The sequence below is a fragment of the Brachycentrus maculatus genome, unplaced genomic scaffold (assembly GCF_059751285.1).
Source record: "Brachycentrus maculatus isolate JH-2025_06_01 unplaced genomic scaffold, ASM5975128v1 h1tg000354l, whole genome shotgun sequence".
NCBI classification, from domain to species: domain Eukaryota; kingdom Metazoa; phylum Arthropoda; class Insecta; order Trichoptera; family Brachycentridae; genus Brachycentrus; species Brachycentrus maculatus.
Window position 1 is genome coordinate 67,313 of NW_028281103.1, and position 20,116 is coordinate 87,428.

The window sequence follows — 20,116 nt, forward strand, 5'->3', positions numbered from 1 at the left end:
ATTATATTATTATTTTTCTTCATCAGCCCTCTATCCTCCATTGCTGGATATAGGCCTGTTCCGTATTTTTTCATTTCCTTCGGTCGGTTGCTGCTTGCAGCCAGTTTCTACCCCCCACAGCGATTTATTATATATATATATATATATAAATATATATATATATATATATATATATATATATATATATATATATATATATATATATATATATATATGTTTTTTTTTTTTTTTTTTTTAAATATATAATGGCGTTGCATATAAATTATATTGCTTTTGCCAATGTAAATGTAATTAAATAATATAACTTAATTATAAAATATGATAGAGTTATTATTAAACTTTAAATTAATTCCATTCAATTTTTAAAAAATAAGTAAAAGTTTATAGATAGTTGGGTTCTTGCTCGCCAGGATGAGATGGATATCTGTAGGGAGGGGAATAAGCGAGTTTTAAAATTTTTTGGCATTTGGTCATTTATTGGGCAAACAAAGAATAAATGGTTAAGGTCTTCCTCTTCAAAATGACACTCGCAAATGGGGGACTCAAAGACACCAATCTTCGCAAGGTGCTCTCTCGTACAGCAGATTTATTATATTAACAACAAATAAAAAAATAGAAATATGGGTAAAATTTTCAATCTCTTTGAATAATTCACCGATCGCTTTGAAATTTTGACATAATGTTGCAATCGAATGGTCGCATGTTTTTTAACCGTGACAGGTAAAAATATGTTTTTTTGTTACCGTAATGACAGCGCCATCTGTTCAATGTAACAGCAACACACAATAATTAACATTATTCATAGCAGAGTGCTACTTGACTGATGCTGTCACTTACAATTTTTAATTGCATTGCATTGCTGTTACTAAGATTTTCAATATATTCAGCGCTTCACAAGGATTGTATAATTAAATTGTCGGGTTGTGGTCCCTTGGTTAGTGTTGCGTACTCTTAAGTCAGACTTTCTGGGCTCGAACCCACTCTACCACAATTTGATACCTATTTTTGATAATGAGGCGCTTAGGCTCACAGAAATACTATGAAATTGAAGTATTTTTGTAAATATTATTTTTTGACATCTCAACATAGATGAAGAACAAAATGTAAGTTTGGGCATTTACGGGGTTTACGACCATCATAAGGTGGTTTAAGTGCTCACAACATTCACCAATTCTACCCATGATTGACAACCACACTACTTAAATTCTTGGAAGTTCTACATATTATATGAACCAATTTCGAAACATTGTTCTTCAAGCACTAGAACTTCACTAGAGACATTGGTGAGATGAAAGAAGCTTTTTTTATTTAGTACAAACTCTTTCATTTATATTCGAGGTTTGAATTCTGTATCAATCTAGAATCTTTTTGTAAATAACAAAAACACAAATATATTACACATATGTGATTTTTTTATTTGATTTTGTGTGCCCGGATACACCTAGTATGTAATAAAAATTCTAAAATTATTATTAAATGACTCATTACTCAAACAATGTATGTATTGTATGTTTTCCTTAAATGGATATAATCATATCTATCCAAAAAAATTATCTCACTGCTTCCTTACCTCTTATCAGAATATGGATTACTCCATGTGACGAATCTTAAAATCCTTTTATTAGATATTTATGATATTGTTATATACAACAAGTGGCTGCGCTTTAAATTACAATATTCATTTGGTAACTATAGACGCTACTACCAATGTTTGGCTACCCTTACAGAGGCTTTCAGGACAGTGTTTCAAAATATGTGCATCTGTAATTAACTGAGACTTAAAATCTACATCAATATTTAAGGCCCAGTATTCGTTAAGTCACAACTTATTTTCTCTAAATCCAGGTTACATTTTGTAATTTTTGTTTTTTTCATCGCTGGTCTGTTTTTGGTTGGTTGGAAGACATTGCTTTTCAGCAATAAGCCCGCCAATGTACTTATTTATTTTCTTTACATGAAGTTTAAATAAATAAATAAACGTTTTACGTAATTATTTTTTTTCTTAAAACACCGTTTTTGCATTCAATAAATAAGTTTTTCTTTGAAATAATTATATGGTTTTGAAAAGAAAAGAGTTATTTAAAGGTAAGGAGTTATAAAATATTTTTTCTAAACATTTTCCTAAAAACAAAAAAATATCAGGCGTGACCAGACATGTGACCTCTCCGGTGGAATTAATCCTATGTTAGCGAATATCCTCATAACGCTATTATACTGTTTTGTAGCCTGTTGGATCCTTGACATATTATTAACCTGTCCAGTAGTGAGTTGAGTTTCCACAAATGAAACGATCCCACCGGAGTGAGTGTTTTTTATGATAATTTTTTCTCTTTTTTGAAATACTAAATCGAAGTTATATATATTTTTTAAAGCAAAGCCTCTACTTTTAGTGGTTTGATTGCAGGTAGGATATTAAGGATAGGGAAGGTAAATGTGAAAAATACATCGTAAACACCCATACAATTGAAAATAAATCTTAAATTTATTTTGCATTTGGCGAGAATCGAACCCGCGACGCTAGTTTCGTAGTCGAGTTTCTACCCAAATACCCCACGGCGCCTGCCATATTGCCATATCACAACATATTGTCAAAGACTACTAGTTAAAATAATGCAGATATATGTGGATAGTAAGTATCAATATTGTAGTCTAACATAATCAAAGATATATTATGTTTGATAAAAGGAACTAAAAGTAATCCGCAATAAACTCTTACCTGTTCCGATTATCCATAGTTATTAAACAAAGGAAATATTTATAAAAGTTCTAGTCTCACAGATCGTTATAAAATTCATTCTCCATAACACCAACCTCTTGTTCCATTGTTGTGTCGCTAGACTTCTATTTATTTTGATTAAAATATAATTTAAGTATTATTGTTTATGGCTTAGTGCCATAAACAATAATAACAGCTACTGAGATCACTTCAATTAACATACTATCTATTATAAGAGGTTTCCACTACGTACATGTACATTTCAGTATATAATATAGTATACAATTGGTTAGTTTATTCATTTAGTTATCTCATTTCTCTTTGCGTAGTTTAATCTTGTGTTCCAACCTTAACACACTAAAGACAGGAAAGGTATTTCTACCCGTTGAATCGATTTGGGTTTAATAAATTTAATACAATATTGGAAGTATACAGAGTGCCGCTGCTTGCTCAGTCTGCCAGAAAGTGAATATGTAGATTGTTAACACACTTAGGACGGGAAAGGTATATCTGCCCGTTTGGTTGATAGATGCTTAAGGACGGGAAGGGAATTTTCATCTCCTGCTGGCCCCATTTCAAAGTCAGAAAACAAGAAATTATTTAATGTTTTTATAAGAATATTTTGTGCCAATCTCTTTCTTAAGGTCTTAACTATGTGTACACAATTATCGAATCCCATCGCCAGCAGTCTGCAGGCGTAAAGGACACCTTTCCTTAGTGTGTTAAGAGATGATTCTCACTATATTAACTTGTTTAGTTCCTTACCTGATTACACATAATGATCAATAATCTCAGGTAGATCTCTTGCATCTGCATCATAATGGGAATCACACTAAAGGCGCGAAAAATTTGTAAGATAAAATCAAAAAGTATTTTTAGTGTGATAGATTCTTTATTTCAGTATTTTTTTAACAATCAGACATCTCAATTCCAAGAAAATATTTTCAACATCAGGTCTGAGGTATATAATAAAAAAATGAAGGTGTAGACAAAATATATTGACAGGAGATTTAAATAAACTCAATACCTGGAGAATTCTATATTTAAGAAATATTACATTATAATTCATTACGAAAATGCAAACTCCATTATAACAGTTGTCTTCAGAGGTTGCCAATGTAAAGAAATAATATTCCTTTGACTTTCTTCATTTCATTTTCTTAAAATTAGACTTAGAAGTATGGATAAACATTAATATGACTATCTTGTGGAAACGGCGGCTTCTTTACGTGCTGCATCCTGAAGAAGTTGTGTGTCCACTTCGTCGGCCGGTAATTGAACGTATCTGACGACGGATCCTCTGATGAAACAGTTTTTGACTGAGAGCATGTGGGGGTATTTATCAGAATCTGTCACACTGATGTCGGACAATTTTATGTTCAAATACTGGTCGACTGAGTGCAAGGTCCCGCATATGCTTAGGCCGTTTTTGAGCTCCACCACCACATCTTTCCCAACGAGGGATTTGAAGAAGGAGAAGAATAACATTGTCGGTTTTAATAAACGAAAAGCTTATTTTAAAGGTTTCAAACGTGCATCAATACACTTCAAATTTATGCTTTTGACAGCCGGAGCCGGTTGACATAGAAAAAACGAAGAAATATAATGTGTCATAGACAAGAAGTATAAATTGAGTGTTCTGTTCAACAAACAAAAAAACAATAACAATAAATGGAGTCGATGCGTATCGTGCACTTCTAAACATATACTCGTATCCCATCAGTCCATCAGTAACTGTCGGTGAAAAAAACTATGAAATATAAGGAGGGTTAGGAATGAAATTGTTTTCTTCCTTGCATTGAAAACAACTCCTGTGCATACAAAATGGACACCTGCATGTATAAATTAGTAATAATCAATTTAGCAACGCAAAAAGTTTGTGTAAATCATGAAAAAAAGTATCCATAATACATTTCACACAAAAATCAATAAAAAAAAAAGTTGATTTTTTAAAATTAAAACTCACTTACTACTACTACCATCACACCGTTTCCTTGCAGGGGTAGGCAAAAATGATGGAACGCCACACTCTTTTGTCCTGATATACACTCTTAGCCTCCTTCACATCCATATATCTAGTCATACATATCCTCCAATTAGGCAGACTTTTGACATTTTGACTTTTGAAATGTATTTATTTATTGAAAAAACCATTTGACCATATCGCTGCTGATCAAAAAAATATTACGGATGTCAATACACAGCATTAATTGGACAAAATAATTTCAATCTGAAAATCACGTTCTGAGAGAGTGAGTTTAATTAGAATGCCACCAAATTATTAGCAGTACATTTCTGCAATGTCACAAACGTGGGTACCGACTGCGGTTGCACAAATGTAGGTAAGTACTTATCTTTCAATATAAAAATTATCTTAAATATTTTTCAAAAAGTTGTCTATGAATTTTTGGAGGAAGTGGAAGCAGCTATTTTGTCATTATCGTTCAATTTCGACCGCGTATAATTTATATACGCCTTTTAATATAATAGTTATAATAACTTATCTATTCATCATATTGTACCTGTTGTATATCGCTATAATTATAGCTAAATCGACGGGGGCTACGACATATTCAGTAAGTAAAAAATCGTACATATTCGTTCGGTGTCTGTATCTGTATCCTTGAACAAATTATGTTGACATGTTCTTTTGCATTAATTTCTAAAAAGTAAATATTTTCTTTTATTGAAGTAAGACATGAAACGATTTTACTTCAAGCGCATAGTTTACAATCATTATAACCGTGTTACACTTTTTGGTTATACGCTCACACGTCAAAAACATGGCTAAAGTTTACATGACCTAAAAGTACATAAACTTTTTGACAGTTGACAGTTTACATTTTATTCTTCATATTACTCGCTTGATTTTCTATTCCTACCGCTGTTAATAAATGGAATAAATTAGATTTAGTAACCTATTTTATATTAATTTGATGGATTCGTTAATTTGTTCTAAAATATTTTGTTATCATTTTCTGTCAGCTAGGCAATTTATCAAGTAAGTCGTTTTGTCGTCTACGCCTAAAATAACGCAATAAAGATAGATATTTATATATGTATCTTTATCTCGTAGTTCAGTTATTTTAAAATTAAAATAATCAGTATCCAGAGCGAATATCGAATTTAACATACTTGAGAAATGACAAGTGAGATTTTTTTCGCGCCGGTTTTGACAGTACTGGTACCAACTTTTCAAAACCATGCATATGCGTGAGGATGCGTGAAACACCTCCATATTAAAAGTATTTCAATAAGCGAATTTTGCAAATGATGCAACAAATGGTCAATATTTTGAGTTTATTTAAATCCTAAGCTCTCCTATTGAAAAAAAGTGAGCTTGCATTTTGACGTAACATACTATGGACGGGAAAGGTATTCTTACCCGTTCGGTCGATTGATGCTTAAGGAGTAATACAGAGAGGAAGAGAGTTAAGAAGTACATCCTAGTTTTTATATAATTTTGTATATATAAGTACTTCAATGTCATTCATGTTAATTTCTTTCTAATTGGAGCTATTGTGTACATATAGTTTAGACCTTTTCAAAGAGATTGGTACATAATATTAATATAAAAACACTAAGGATGGAAGGATATTTTTACCTGCTTGGTTGATTGATGTTTAAGGACTGGAAGGGTATTTTTACCTTCTGCGCGGGCCTCATTTCAAAGTCAGAAATTAAGGAATTACATATTTAATGTTTTTATATGAATATTATGTACCAATCTCTTTGTACATTATTATCAAATCCCGTTGCCAGCTGTCTGCTTGTGTTTAAAAACACTTGTCTGAAGTGTGTTAATACTAATGTCGGCTTGTAGTCCCGTGGTAGTGTTGTGGACTTTTGAGTCAGAGTTTCTCGGTTCGAACCCACTCTACCACAATTTGATACCTATATCTATTAATGAGCTGCTTAGGCTCACAGAAATAGTATGAAATCGAAATATTTTTGCAAATAATAAAAACACAAAATTTCCTTTAATTTTTTAACCGCGTTAACTTTGTTCCTGAGAGACACCCATGCGCGGCGGTATTTCGCCGTTTTTTAAATGATTACTTTTATCATGTATTTAATTAAGTCAAAAACGTTCAATGAGATTCATTGTGCCTTTATGGTACTCTATAATACACTTGTGTCACATTATTCTTGAAATATATCGTAATATAAACAAATAAAATCGTAACATAAATAAATCAAAGCACGCATCGTGTGTCACTCTTACCCACTGGCGATGCATAGCGTCGAGAGTGAGACAGATATAGGGCATGATTATGGCACGGATTAATTATCGACCTCAAGAAAAATCAGGGATCTGTTCTTTTATTTATCCTTGTGATGTTACAAATTATTAGTCAGATATTTCAACAGATGTCATAAGGCCAAGGATTGACGTATTATTTTATTGAAAGTTCCACAACATGAAAAAATCCCTCTAAGTTGAACTGAGGTTCGAAACTTGGAGCAAAGTAAAAACACATACGCTTATGTCAGCCGCGTAAGGGGGCATGTTTTGTGAAAACACATACGGTTATGCGAGCCGCGCGGATCCGGTTAAAAAAATAAATACATAAAGGATGAAAAAAATGTTGAATGATATTCGACACGGGACATACAAGGAAAAAATTCACTCGGAATGAGATTCGACATTGGACCAGTCAGGGTTAAGTCACGTTTGTATGGGTTTTCAGATGGATCCCGATGAGAAACTCGAGGATCTGCTGTCACCGCCGACGATTAAACTGGAAGTACCTGACGAGGTGGCGCGCCAGTATCGCCTCGTGGACGGAAGACTCATAGCCATGGACACCGATAACAACATCATCTCGCAGTTCTCCGAAGAGGCCGACCTGTGTAACTTATTTCTATTTATTGATATATTTTCTTTTCATTAATTGATTCGGCAGTCACTTTGTGGTAAAATCTATCCATTTTTAATTAATGTTTTACTTAGTAAATACCACTATTTCTTAAAATATACTGTGACACGTGTTTCGATGCATTCCGCATCATTTTCAAACACCGTAAAATGAAAAGTGTTTGAAAATGATGCGGAATGCATCGAAACTCATGTCACGTAGATTTTAAGAAATAGTGGTATTATCTAAGTAAAACATTAATTAAAAAATGGATATATTTTCTTTAGTTAGTTTATTCATTCAAACCCTTACCCGCACCCCAATGGTGCATAGGGCACTGCGTCATATAAATACAGTATTATCTTGATCGTTAACAAATGAAGGAAAGATGATCAGCCCTCCGCTTCAGGTACCAGTCCAGGGTAGTATTGAATAAATATTGCAGTGATTAAATCACTAATATTTATTTGGCCCCCCCTGGGAATCGAACTGGGGACCTCCAGTACGGGAGCCTAGCGTGCTGATCATTACACTACGGAGGCGGACAAAAGTTGGTTTATAGGGTATTGTATTTTGAATATTGAAAGCATTTACTTGTGGATCACAGTGGTATATAATTTTTTGAGAATTAAAAAGACTTTTCTTTTTGAGCCACTTACATTTTTTATTAACAACCAACTAGTTTCGGCAATAACCTGTTGCCCTCTTCAGGGTTTATTTACAATTACACTACGGAGGCCGACACTATATGCGATTAGATTTTATTAAATGTTTTCTTTTTTTCAGGTTTATCAAGTCAGGCAGATGAACTCCACAGTGTGTATTCTGAAGACCAAGAAGTGGAAAGCAGTGCATTGGACGAAGACACGGTAGACTCTAATGGTATGTATCACTCAAAAACTAATTATTATATATTAGAAATATCAACATCCAGAAGGTGTCCTATCTGGGGCATGTGCTTAGAGGAAAGGACTATTAAGTTTTTGCACCTAATACTAAAAGGCAAAATAGGTTGATGAGGTGTGGGCAGAAGGCGAATTTCCTGGCTCCGGAATATACGAGGTTGGACGGGGATTAGAATAGTTTAGGTGCTGTTTAGAGCTGCCCAAGACAGGGACATATCGTAGTCATACAGGAAAAAGTGACCAAGTGCATTGTTTTACAAAAACGTGATCATTGACTATTTGTTATCTGACTAGCTTAATATTGCCCTGAAAAAATCCCAAAGGATTTTAAACTTGGAAGTATAATATATTGACTAATTAAAAATGACTAACTGCATTGGTGTTTATTTTCTTGCCAAGCAATAGTGACTTAAATGGCCCTCCGGAACATTTTACGTTTTGGTAGTTGGTCACTTTCTCCTGTACGACTACGATATACATAGTCAACGTTGGGGGGACCTTACATGGTCCATAAAGAAGAAAAATTCTTGTTTTGTTAATATTTTATTATTTATTTTTATTTTTGAAGGAATTACCCGCAAAGCGTCTATTTTAGATGCTAGTCTGCAGGTAGGATAGTAAGGATAGGGAAGGTAAATGTGAAAAATACATCACAAACACCCAGATCAATTGAAAATAAATCTTCCCTGAATTCATTTTGCAATTGGCGGGAATCGAACCCACGACGCTAGTTTTGCAGTCGAGCTCCTACCCAACTACGCCACGGCGCCTGCTGCATATTATATCTGTTAAACGATGACAAAAGATGTGCTATTTTATTGATAATACATATCGGTGTTTTTATCCTTGAGTGATAAATGAATAAATAGCTGATATTACAAAATGTATCACATCATGAGTTTATATTCGCACATAAATGCGTCATGAGATTTATGATATGTATAGGAGTTCCAAAAATTTGAGTAATGTGGTTGTCAATCATGGGTAAAATGGTGAATGTCGCAAGTGTGTAATGAGATCAGAAGCCCTGTAAATACCCAGATACCTATATCCTTCTTCATCTATGTTAAGATGTCAAAAATGTAATGATATGATTGTTTTATTTACCAACTTAACACATTTCGGACAGGTGTTTTTTACGCCTGTGGACCGCTGGCGATGGAATTTGAATTATTTACATGTAGTTAACACCTCAACAAAGAGATTGGTACAAAATATTCGTATAAAAACATTAAATAATTCCTTCTTTACTGACTTTGAAATGAGGCTGGCGCAGAAGGTAAAAATACCCTTTTCGTCCTTAAGCATCAATCGAGTGAACAGGTAGAAATACCTTTCCTGTCCTTAGTGTGTTAATAAACATTTTTACATGATTACCCATAAGCATATTAGTTTCATAACTTTCTTCTTCGTTCTCATGATTGTTTTCTGATTTCAGATAATGTATTAGTTCAACTCATGGACATCAGGACCAGCCTCTCGCGGCTCAGAGTGATGTTAGAGCAGAGAATTGGGACGGACCTCTCCGACTATGAATTCTGGCTCCAAGACTCAAAAATGGCAAGCAGATTTTGTTTAATTTAATTTTCCTTTAAATAGGTACCAATCCCGATACTTTACTGCGTGGATAAAGTGATTAAGTCGCTAACCGAGTAAATTATCAATAATTGCAATTGGACCAAGAATTACGGAGCATACAATTTTTTAAACTTTATAAAATAAATCAACTTTGTTTTAACCATTTTCTCTTGGTACACTTTTTCCAACCGGTTTCGACAAGAACCTTGTCATCCTCAGGGTTTATCTACTAATTCTAAAACATTGAAATACTCATAGTTAGGTTATAGTTAATTTATAAAAAGTGGTTAAAACAAAGTTGTTTTATTTTATAAAGTTTATAAAATGTGCCACAAAGTATCTGCGAAAAACATTCAAGAAAACATACTATTTTTGCTATGACATTTAAGTTACAGATAGACATGCTACTTATTAAGCATGCTCTCTAGCTGTACATAGGTTGCTACTTAAGTCGTGAGATATGGCAACACCAGTGTGAAAATGTGAAATCTGACATTGTCTCTGTATAGTTTGCCATTTTTAATGGTAAATATACTCATAACGTTTTGTCATACGAGTGATATTTTTGTAGTTTACGGGTACTTGAAAAATAAATTAATGAAACTAAATCGTGAACATTTTTGTGCGAAGATTTTCTATGACTTTCGGCGTGGATTAAACCAACAACAGTATGCCGGTCAACTCGCTGCGACTTTTGGTGATGAAGCACCATCTCCAGCTACCAAGTTTCGCTGGTTTTCTGTATTCAATTGTGGTCGCATTTCGTTACAGGATTTCACGAAGGTCGACTAAAATCAGCTGTTGTGTAGGAGAAAATTCATTCTTTGCGTGAACTTATATTGCAATATCGTCATGTGACATACTGTGAGATTGAGGCATGCTTGGGCATTAGTTCCACTCGCAGTTTTATGTATTTTTCACATTTTTACCTTCCCATCCTTACTATCCTACCTGCAAACAAGCATCTAAAATAGAATCTTTGCGGGTTAATCCTTTAAAAAAAATCCATCAATATTGCAAGAACGATTAGACGGCCCCTATGTAAAGTACTCTATCTGAAAATCTGTTACTTTACAGGAGAGAGCTTAGAAGATTTTTTCAACATATTTTTTTTTTATTAATTAACGGTTTTATCTGTAATTCTAAACTAGTATTATACATTAAAAACACGATAAAATAATGTATTAAATTGTTTTAAAACTTTATGCTTTGTCAAAATTGAGTAGTTAGCGTTTTAGGAGTTCAGTTCATTTTGAAAATTTGATGTAGATAGCGTCTTATACGCCTGAAAACTAGGCGTAATTTATTTTATAATTTTTTTTTGTTTATTTATATTTGCAGATAACGGTCAGTTGATAACGTACACCAAATATCTCAAAATTGACAAAAATGTAGTTAGAGCACTTTACGTAGGGCACGTCGATTTGTTGTTATTGTTTTTATTTTTTATTACATGTTTTTGTTAATTTTTTTAGTTGGAGAGCCACAAGACCCTGGTGGAACAGTGCATCGACAGGGCAGGGCTGGTGCAGGTCAATATTCAGATCCGACCTAATCAGAAGAGAATCAATATTGTCGATGTGCTTAAACCGGACGAAGAGTTCTTGCACATGGCCAAGGAAGACAGACTCGCCTTTATGGAAATGCCGTCACTCGAAGGTATGTAAAAATGTAAATTATTTGTAGACCAGTTTTTTCCAATAAAACTGTTAGACAAAACTGGTGGTTGTTCAATAGAGTTTTTGAGTGGTAACTCTCCTTATCATTCATCATTTGATGTGTTATATAACCATCTTCTTTTTCTTCTTCAAACACTTATCCGCACCCAATGGTGCATAGGGCACTGCGTTGTATCGAGTGCAGAGTTATCTTGACTGTTACTCACATGAAGGCAAGATTTATTAGTCCTGGGTTTCAGGGACCAGTCCAGGGTAATATTAAATAAGTGTTAGGGCGTTATGTTGTGCACTACATGGAATTTTACCGTCCGGCACTTCAATTAGCATATAAAACGGATGATTGGCTTGGATTGGCTTGTGCTTTTGTCTTTCTTTCTTCCGATTGGTGTGCTCGATCGGTGCATGATCATGGTGCATCAATTTAGCATCGCATAAATTTGATCATGCTAAACTGTCGTAGTCAGTTTTATTTTTCAAAACCAGGCTGCTGGACGGTAAAATTCCGTGTAGTGCACAAGCTGCCTTAGTAACTCGACACTGGCTATAACACCCAAGATGGGGGAAAAGCCATTGAAAAGAAGAAGAAGAAGAAGAAGCTGCCTTTGAGTGTAATATCACAAATATTTATTTTCACTCACCCTGGGATTTGAACCCGGGACCTCCAGCACGGTAGCTAAACATGCCAACCATTACCCCACAGAGGCCGACTAGCCTAAATAAAATAATATATTATAATATTTGTTTTAAGGTCCCAACGATATGGACCCCGGAGCGCAGCTCATGGAAGAGGTGGGCGACGTGGAGTGCGTGGATGACGTGCTGGGCAGGAGCGACGCGGAGCTGCAGGGGGGCGCTGACACGGAAAGCCAAGGAGAGGGGGAAGTCGACCCCCTGCAAATCACCCAAGGGGGCGTGTCCAAGCTGGCCAAGTGGATGGTCGACGCGCAGTTCAAAGCCGACCAGATGAGGCTGAGGATACCGGAGGACCCCAAATTTTGGTACAAAAGACTTTTAATATCTATTCCTACTTTATATTTCTGTCAATATTAACATAGATGAAGAAGAATATGGAGATAAATATCTGAAAAAAAAAATAAAACAAAAATACATAAAGAAACATTTTGAGTGTGTCCAAATACTTGTTCATAAATCTGGATTATCTCCAATTATAGGAGTCATTTATCGTATTATTTTTTGACATCTCAACATAGATGAACAAGAAGTCTGGGTATTTATGAGACACCACTTTACATGCGTATAACATTCACCAATTCTACCCATGATTGACAACCACACTACTCAAATTCTTGGAAGTTCTATATATATATATGATCCAATTTTGAAACATTGTACAAGAATCACTAGAATTTTCACTAGTAACATCTATTGGTGAGATGAATAAGCTTTTTTATTGATCAGAAACTCGATAAATTAATTGTTTATTATTGTCATAGGTCGATTCCCCAAGTAAGACACTGGATCCAGTGGGCCGTGAGACAGTTTAATCTCACCGGAATCAAACTCTACGATTGGTCCATAACTGGAAAGCACCTTTGTGAAATGTCCCTTCAAGAATTCAAGTAGGTCGCTTATTATTCTCAATTGCCTTTTATAGAATATGATAAGTTACTCAAGTCTTTTCTACAGTGAGACCTCTTGGTCAGTGTATTTTTAAACTTTATAAAATAAAACAACATTGTTTTAACCACTTTTTTATTGGTACACTTTATCCAACCGGTTTCGACAAGAACCTTGTCATCATCAGGCTCCATACTGTTTTTGGGCGTTTCCATTCGTAGTTGTCATTTGGAGTCAAGTATTTGCTATGCAACGCACAATAAAAACAACATTTAGGAGTTTTTAAATCATATTTTTTAGATCATATTTTCATATGGTGTACGAAGTGCGTGGAAGTTTTTGGTAGGGGAAGGGTAATTAACTATGAATATTTCAATGTTTTAGAATTTAGTACATAAACCCTGATGATGACAAGGCTCTACAAATAAAAACGTGGTTAAAACAAAGTTATTTTATTTTATAAAGTTTATAAAATGTGCCACAAAGTATCTGCAAAAAACATTAAAAAAAGTTTATTTTTATGCTAAATGTATTACCATGGTCATTATATGTATTGTCTGCCTCCGTAGTGTAATGGTCAGCATGCTCAGCTACCCTACTGGCGGTCCCAAGCTCAACTCCCAGGTAGGGGGGGTCAAATAAATATTTTTCACTCTAATATTTATTCAAAATTACCCTGGACTGGTTGTACCTAAAGCGGAGGGCTGATCCCCTTTTCTTACTCACACTGGGGATTTCCAGTATGGTAGCCAAACACTCTAACCACACTGGATATGTCCATCTATAAGAGCAATTTTGTATGGTGTAATGTGATTTGGTTTTCTTTCAGAGAAAAATGTCCATCAGATCCTGGAGACTTATTTTGGACACATTTAGAACTCTTGAGGAATTGTAAATTTATAGGTATGTTGAATTTTGTTTTTTTCATTATAAAATAAACTATCGTCCTGCTTCTACACCCAAAATTAGATTACTTCTAAAACCCTCCCCCCTGTCGTCTATGTTCCCACTGATAAGAAATAAAAAATAAAATAATAATTATTAAATAAATAAATAAAAATAAGAAACAGCTCCTACCCCCCCCTATTCATCATTCAACATCCCAAGGACCCTACTCTCTCATTTAGAATTAGCATCACGTACGGTGTTTTAAAATGATACGGAATGCATCGAAACATGTCGCTCACTCCTTTCAACAACGTCATATATCAAAAATCTTAAATTTTCAGTTGTGTAAGTTTTCGCAATGCCCAGAAAATGTACTATATCCCAGCAAAAGCGGCATATTTTTAACCTAATATTTACCCGCTACAGGGCGGAAAGTGTTGTTTTTGTATTTTAAAGAAGAGGTATTGTTTAATTATTTTTTAAATATACTAAATGTTTTTCAAATAGAGAAAAAATATTCAGGTTTTACCTAAAAAGATCCGTCACACAGTAAAAAGTTCGATAAGTGGCTTGATATTTATTTTCAGTTCATTTTATTATATTTTTAAACTTTAAAAACGATCTCCTGAAAAATAAAAGTTTTTCTATATATGACGTTGTTGAAAGGAGTGAGCAATGTGTCACAATAGATTTTAAGAAATAGTGGTATTTACTAAGTAAAACATTAATAAAAAATAATTATTTTACAGCTGTGGTACAGAATGAAGATCCTAATGAGCCGGATACTCAAAACACATCTTCAACAAGTCCGGTAGCCATAAGGAAGAAACCAAAAGTTAGTATACTTCTTCTTCTTCAAAACAATGATGTGCATTGTTATCTTATCCGCACCCGATGGTGCATTAGGCATTGCATTATATGAACACGGTATTTTCTTGATCGTTAACACTAGAAGGAAAGGCGATCAGCCTACCGCTTCAGGTACCAGTCCAGGGTAATATTGAATAAATACAATAGTGAAAAAATCTCTTATATTTATTTGACCCATGCGAAACCTCCGGAACAGTAGCCGAGCGTGCTGACCATTACACTACGGAGGCAGAGAATATATAGAAAAAATATTTTTAAATATTTTATTAGCCGGTTAACTGCCGGCAGGTACATGTATGGCGGTACCCAGCACGCCGCGAATTTTACGACAAAAATAAATCCCTCTAAACATATCGTTATTGAAAGTGTAATAATGTTTATTTATAAAACTTACCAAGTAAATGAAGAGTCATTTATCCATAATCATAAAATTAATTCATGGTGCAGGGTTGTCACAAAATTTGTCTTAGAAAATATGAAAACTAAATTATACGTCAAAAGTAATTGTTTATGTTAGTTTAAAAAGTATACACACACATAAACACACACTATGATTTTAAAAAATTAAAAATCATCAGAATCGACACTAAAATCACTGTCATTCATTCGGAAGTGACGGCAACTCGGGGATTATTGGACAACCCTGAGCGCCATTAGTTGTTCTGACGACATAGCTCTCTTTAATTTACGTTTAAAGTGGTAAAAACAAATTCTGTTTCAATTCTAAGTATGCAAAGATATTCTCAATAGATGTCACTATGCGTTCAATATATTTGTACATTTTAAATAACTCATTTTCTTTAGTATAAGCCCATTTAAAACGGCGCGTCTTAGACGTAATTTTTGTATGAGCGGCGCTCAGTTCACAGAAAATTATGCGTCTTAAGACGCTCTTGGCAGTTAACCAGATAACTATTTTTATAAAAATTTTTTTTTCAAAACCATATAATTATTGCGAAGAAAATTTATTTTTTCAATGCAAAAACGGCGTTTTAAGATAAAAATCATTTACTTAAAATGTTACCTGGATTTAGAAAAAATAAAGTTGCGATTTAACGAATTCTTGGCCTTGAACTAAAAGCTAGTTGCTATTGCAGGCTACTCCGCCAGAAAGCAAAGTGTCCTGTAATACCTCCATCACCCTGATGTCGGCCAGCGTGAGTCGGAGCGGGTACAACGGCCAGATTCAACTCTGGCAGTTCTTGCTGGAGCTCCTCACCAGCACCGATCACACGCAAGTCATCCAGTGGATCGGTAAGACCTCTTTTCTTCTTCTAAACCCTCACCAGCAAGACGGCTGTCCAAACTTAAAACACAGTAAGGGGCATTTTTTTTGAAAAATATTTTATTGCATTTTTGGACTTAGTAGATTCTTCTTAGTCCAAAAATGGAGAAAAAACGTTTTTCAAAAAAAATGTCCCTTGCTGTGTTTTAAGTTTGGACAGCCGAAGACCTCTTTAATCCGAATGCCGAAAATGTACCCTCTGTTTGGACTAGTGGAGCGTTCGTATTGCAGTACAGAGAATCTGTAGGGTATTTTATATCAAATAAAATGAATATGTATTGTGAAATTTTGAATTTTCGATTTAAAATTATGCTTAAATTATCTATTAAAAAAAGATCTAAGTACCTTCTTCTTTTAAACGTATAACTCAAATAATACATATTGGCTAACTTTTTTAATTTTCATATTTTTGATTTTTCGTTTCCTCTTATATGTAATCAAATATTTGTAGTTTATATTAGCACTTTTAATCTAATTTTATTACTGATAATATCTATTGTGTTCCTGCCAGTGATCTTTATTATAACCTAAAATATAATGTATACCCACACACAGGCCATGCCTTTATGGGATCGTTTCTTGTATTAATATTTTATATATTTTTGTACTTGTAATTATAATATATTGTGAAATGCAAAAGAATTTCAAATTAAGAAAGAAATGTTTTTATTAAACCTTTTAGAGAAATAAATTATTTTGTTTAGTAAAGATTTATTTAATAACAATTGAAAAGCTTTGTCTCGCAATTTACGTGAAAGCATCTTCTCTGGTACAGGAATATCCACTTGGTTAGTCCATTCTAGGCATGTTTATAAGGCAGACACCGCTCTTGAATTGGGAATATGTGCTACTGCTTCTATTTTATTTATTGTTTCGGCATTAACTTTGTGGTAAGACATGTTACAATGATTAAAGAAAACACTTCGTTTTTTACCACTTGAGTACTCAAGTGGTAAAAAACGAAGTGTTTTCTTTAATCATTGCTACTGCTTCAGCGTCAAATATTTCTGCAACTGGTGTAATGTTGGTGGTAGCATGGATTTCTGTTTTTAAGAAGCGCGGGAGGGATGTTTGGATTAGCGAGGGTTTAGATTATAGAGGTCCGGCTATTTTAATGCAGTTTATTTTTTGACTAGTTATTTTATTCACAACATACACTGAACATATCGCTCACACCTTTCAAGAACGTCATAAATCAAAAATCGTAAATTTTCAGTCATGCATGTTTTCAGAATGCCTGGAAAATGTACTATATCCCAGAAAAAGAGGCATATTTTTAACTTAATATTTACCCGCTACAGGGCAGAAAATGTTGTTTTTGCATTTTGATGAAAAGGTATTGTTTAATTATGTTTTTAAATATACTAAATATTTTTAAAATGGAGAAAAAACCTTCAGGTTATACCTAAAAAGATCTGTTGCACAGTAAAAAGATCAATAAGTGGCTTGATATTTATTTTTAATACATTGTGTTGTATTTTTAAACTTTGAAAACGTTCTCCTGAAAACTCAAGTTTTTTATTTATGACGTTCATGAAAGGAGTGAGCGATATGTCTTGTGATATTTAAACGAGTGTCACTTCACATTTAAGGTACAAACGGAGAGTTCAAGCTTCAGGAGCCGGAGATAGTGGCCCGATTATGGGGTCTTCGCAAGCACAAGCCCACCATGAACTACGAGAAGCTGTCCAGGGCTTTGCGGTACTACTACGATGGAGACATGATATCCAAAGTTCACGGCAAAAGGTAAATCATTTGACTCACAACTCTGTTCTGCAGCATCGGCATCATGTACAGACCAAGAATGCTACCCCATACGAGAGAGAGACCAACTACTAATTTAAAGATGAAGAAGAATATGGAAGTCTGGGCATTTATGGGGCTGACGACCATCATAGGCGGGTTTAAGTGATCACTTTACACACGTGCAACATTCACCAATTCTACCTATTATTGGAAGTTCTAAGATGTCTCTAGTGAAGTTTAAGTGATTCAAGGACAATGTTTCAAAATTGGTTCATATATATATATAGAACTTCCAAGAATTTGAATAGTGAGGTTGTCAATAATGGGTAGAATTGGTGAATGTTACACGCGTGTAAAGTGATCACTTAAACCAACCTATGACGGTCGTCAGCCCCATAAATGCCCAGACTTCTATATTCTTCTTCATCTTTGATGAGATGTCAAAAAATAATATGAAAATAACTTCTGTAATTGGAGATAATCCAGATTCTGTGAACAAGTATTTGGACACACTCAAAATGTTGTAAACTAATTTTGGTGCTTAGACGATGTGGTGTTAGCTTCCTGTTTTCACAAATTTTCTGTTAATGCCATTTTCACCCAACTTATGTATGTATCTTTGTAATATTTTTCCAGATTTGTGTATCGTTTTGTCTGCGACCTGAAGCAGCTCATTGGCTACGATGCGGGTGACCTTGCCAAGCTCGTCAACAAGGGGTCCACCAAATATGACAACGAGGACTCCAACAACTTCACAGTCTACTCGTGAGTCGAGAACATGGGTTCGCAGCGCTGGCGGTGCCGTCCTGCCGTTACCGGCTGAGAGAACTACAGACCTTAGAAGGCGGAAGGAAGGGAAAGGATATTGTCTCTATATTTAGGAACAACATAGAGGAAGAGTCTAACTTGAGTCTAAGAGAAGGATATGGGATGTCTGGGTATTTACCGAGCTTATGACCTGTCATGGGCTGGTTAAGTGATCACTCTACGCGTGCAACATTCTGCATTCTATCCATGATTGACAACCGCATTACTCAAATTTTTGAAAAAGTCTGTACATTTTTGACATTTCAACATGGATGAAGAAGGATATGGAAGTCTGGGTGTTTACAGGGCTTGCGACCCGTCATAAGCTGGTTAAGCAATCACTTTACACACATACAACATTCACCATTCTACCCACGATTGGTAACCACTACTCGAATTTTTGGAAAGGATATTGTCTACATTTTTGACATCTCAACATGGATGAAAAAGGATATGAAAGTCCGGGTATTTACAGGGCTTATGACCTGTCATATGCTGGTTAAGTGATCACTTTACACACGTGCAACTTTCACCATTCTACCCATGATTGACAACCAAGCTACTAAAGTTTTTATAACTCCTACATGTATCATTAATCTCATGAAGCTCTACATGTGAGTTCACTGGAGCCATCTACGTTTGGATTTGGAAAGCTCTAATTTTGCAGAGACTCTTTTATGTCTTTATGATCCAAACACCGGATCATTTTTACATATTTGTAAACACCTTAGAACATGATTTTCAGCTCATAATTTGATCAGTTATTTAATTCACAACATTTTGATTGTGAACAATAGATTATAATATGACCGGTTAATTTATTCACTAGTGCAGGGGTTCCCAAAGTGTGCGCCGCGGCGCTCTGGTGCGCCGTAGAAAGTAAAGAGGGGCGCCGTGAGTCGATCCTCTATCATTATCCGAAACCACAAATATTCTCGGGTACCTATGAAGCAACAATTTATTTTTTGAGAGCTAGCATCTTTCTACCCAACAACTTTTATTGTAGGTACCTACCTATTTCTTTCGACTATAATATATGTACATACATATTTAGTCACATTGTCTTTTCCAAATAGCTGACTAAAGTAGGGCGCCGTGACAAAATACTAAACTTGTAAGTGCGCCGCGGGCTGAAAAAGATTGGGAACCCCTGCACTAGTGTATCAAAATACTTGTTCACAAATCTGGGTTTTTCTATTCTGTCT

At 34.6% G+C, this 20,116-nt stretch overlaps 2 protein-coding genes across 2 annotated transcripts; one reads left to right on the top strand and one right to left on the bottom strand.

Moving 5' to 3' along the window:
* Nucleotides 1-3,592: 3,592 nt before the first annotated feature.
* LOC148303705 (U6 snRNA-associated Sm-like protein LSm2) lies at nucleotides 3,593-4,294 on the bottom strand. The gene has a single exon (XM_088269521.1). The coding sequence runs from the start codon at nucleotides 4,202-4,204 to the stop codon at nucleotides 3,917-3,919; it is 288 nt and encodes a 95-aa protein (XP_088125647.1). The 5' UTR covers nucleotides 4,205-4,294; the 3' UTR covers nucleotides 3,593-3,916.
* Nucleotides 4,295-5,139: 845 nt separating this feature from the next.
* LOC148303706 (DNA-binding protein Ets97D-like) lies at nucleotides 5,140-18,873 on the top strand. Its single transcript, XM_088269531.1, has 12 exons — nucleotides 5,140-5,292; nucleotides 7,408-7,570; nucleotides 8,362-8,457; nucleotides 9,919-10,040; nucleotides 11,534-11,717; nucleotides 12,486-12,735; nucleotides 13,192-13,317; nucleotides 14,145-14,218; nucleotides 14,953-15,038; nucleotides 16,171-16,327; nucleotides 17,951-18,104; nucleotides 18,741-18,873. Exons 2-12 carry the CDS (start codon nucleotides 7,408-7,410, stop codon nucleotides 18,871-18,873), a joined length of 1,545 nt encoding a protein of 514 aa, XP_088125657.1. The 5' UTR covers nucleotides 5,140-5,292.
* Nucleotides 18,874-20,116: the final 1,243 nt, after the last annotated feature.

What these genes read in the sequence shown, in the direction of transcription:
- LOC148303705 (XM_088269521.1), bottom strand. Translation starts at nt 4,204, where the DNA reads ATGTTATTCTTCTCCTTCTTCAAATCCCTCGTTGGGAAAGATGTGGTG.
- LOC148303706 (XM_088269531.1), top strand. Translation starts at nt 7,408, where the DNA reads ATGGATCCCGATGAGAAACTCGAGGATCTGCTGTCACCGCCGACGATT. An exon ending in CCATAAGGAAGAAACCAAAA is followed by an intron (nt 15,039 to 16,170) that starts GTTAGTATACTT and finishes TTGCTATTGCAG; the next exon opens with GCTACTCCGCCAGAAAGCAA. An exon ending in GCAAGTCATCCAGTGGATCG is followed by an intron (nt 16,328 to 17,950) that starts GTAAGACCTCTT and finishes TTCACATTTAAG; the next exon opens with GTACAAACGGAGAGTTCAAG.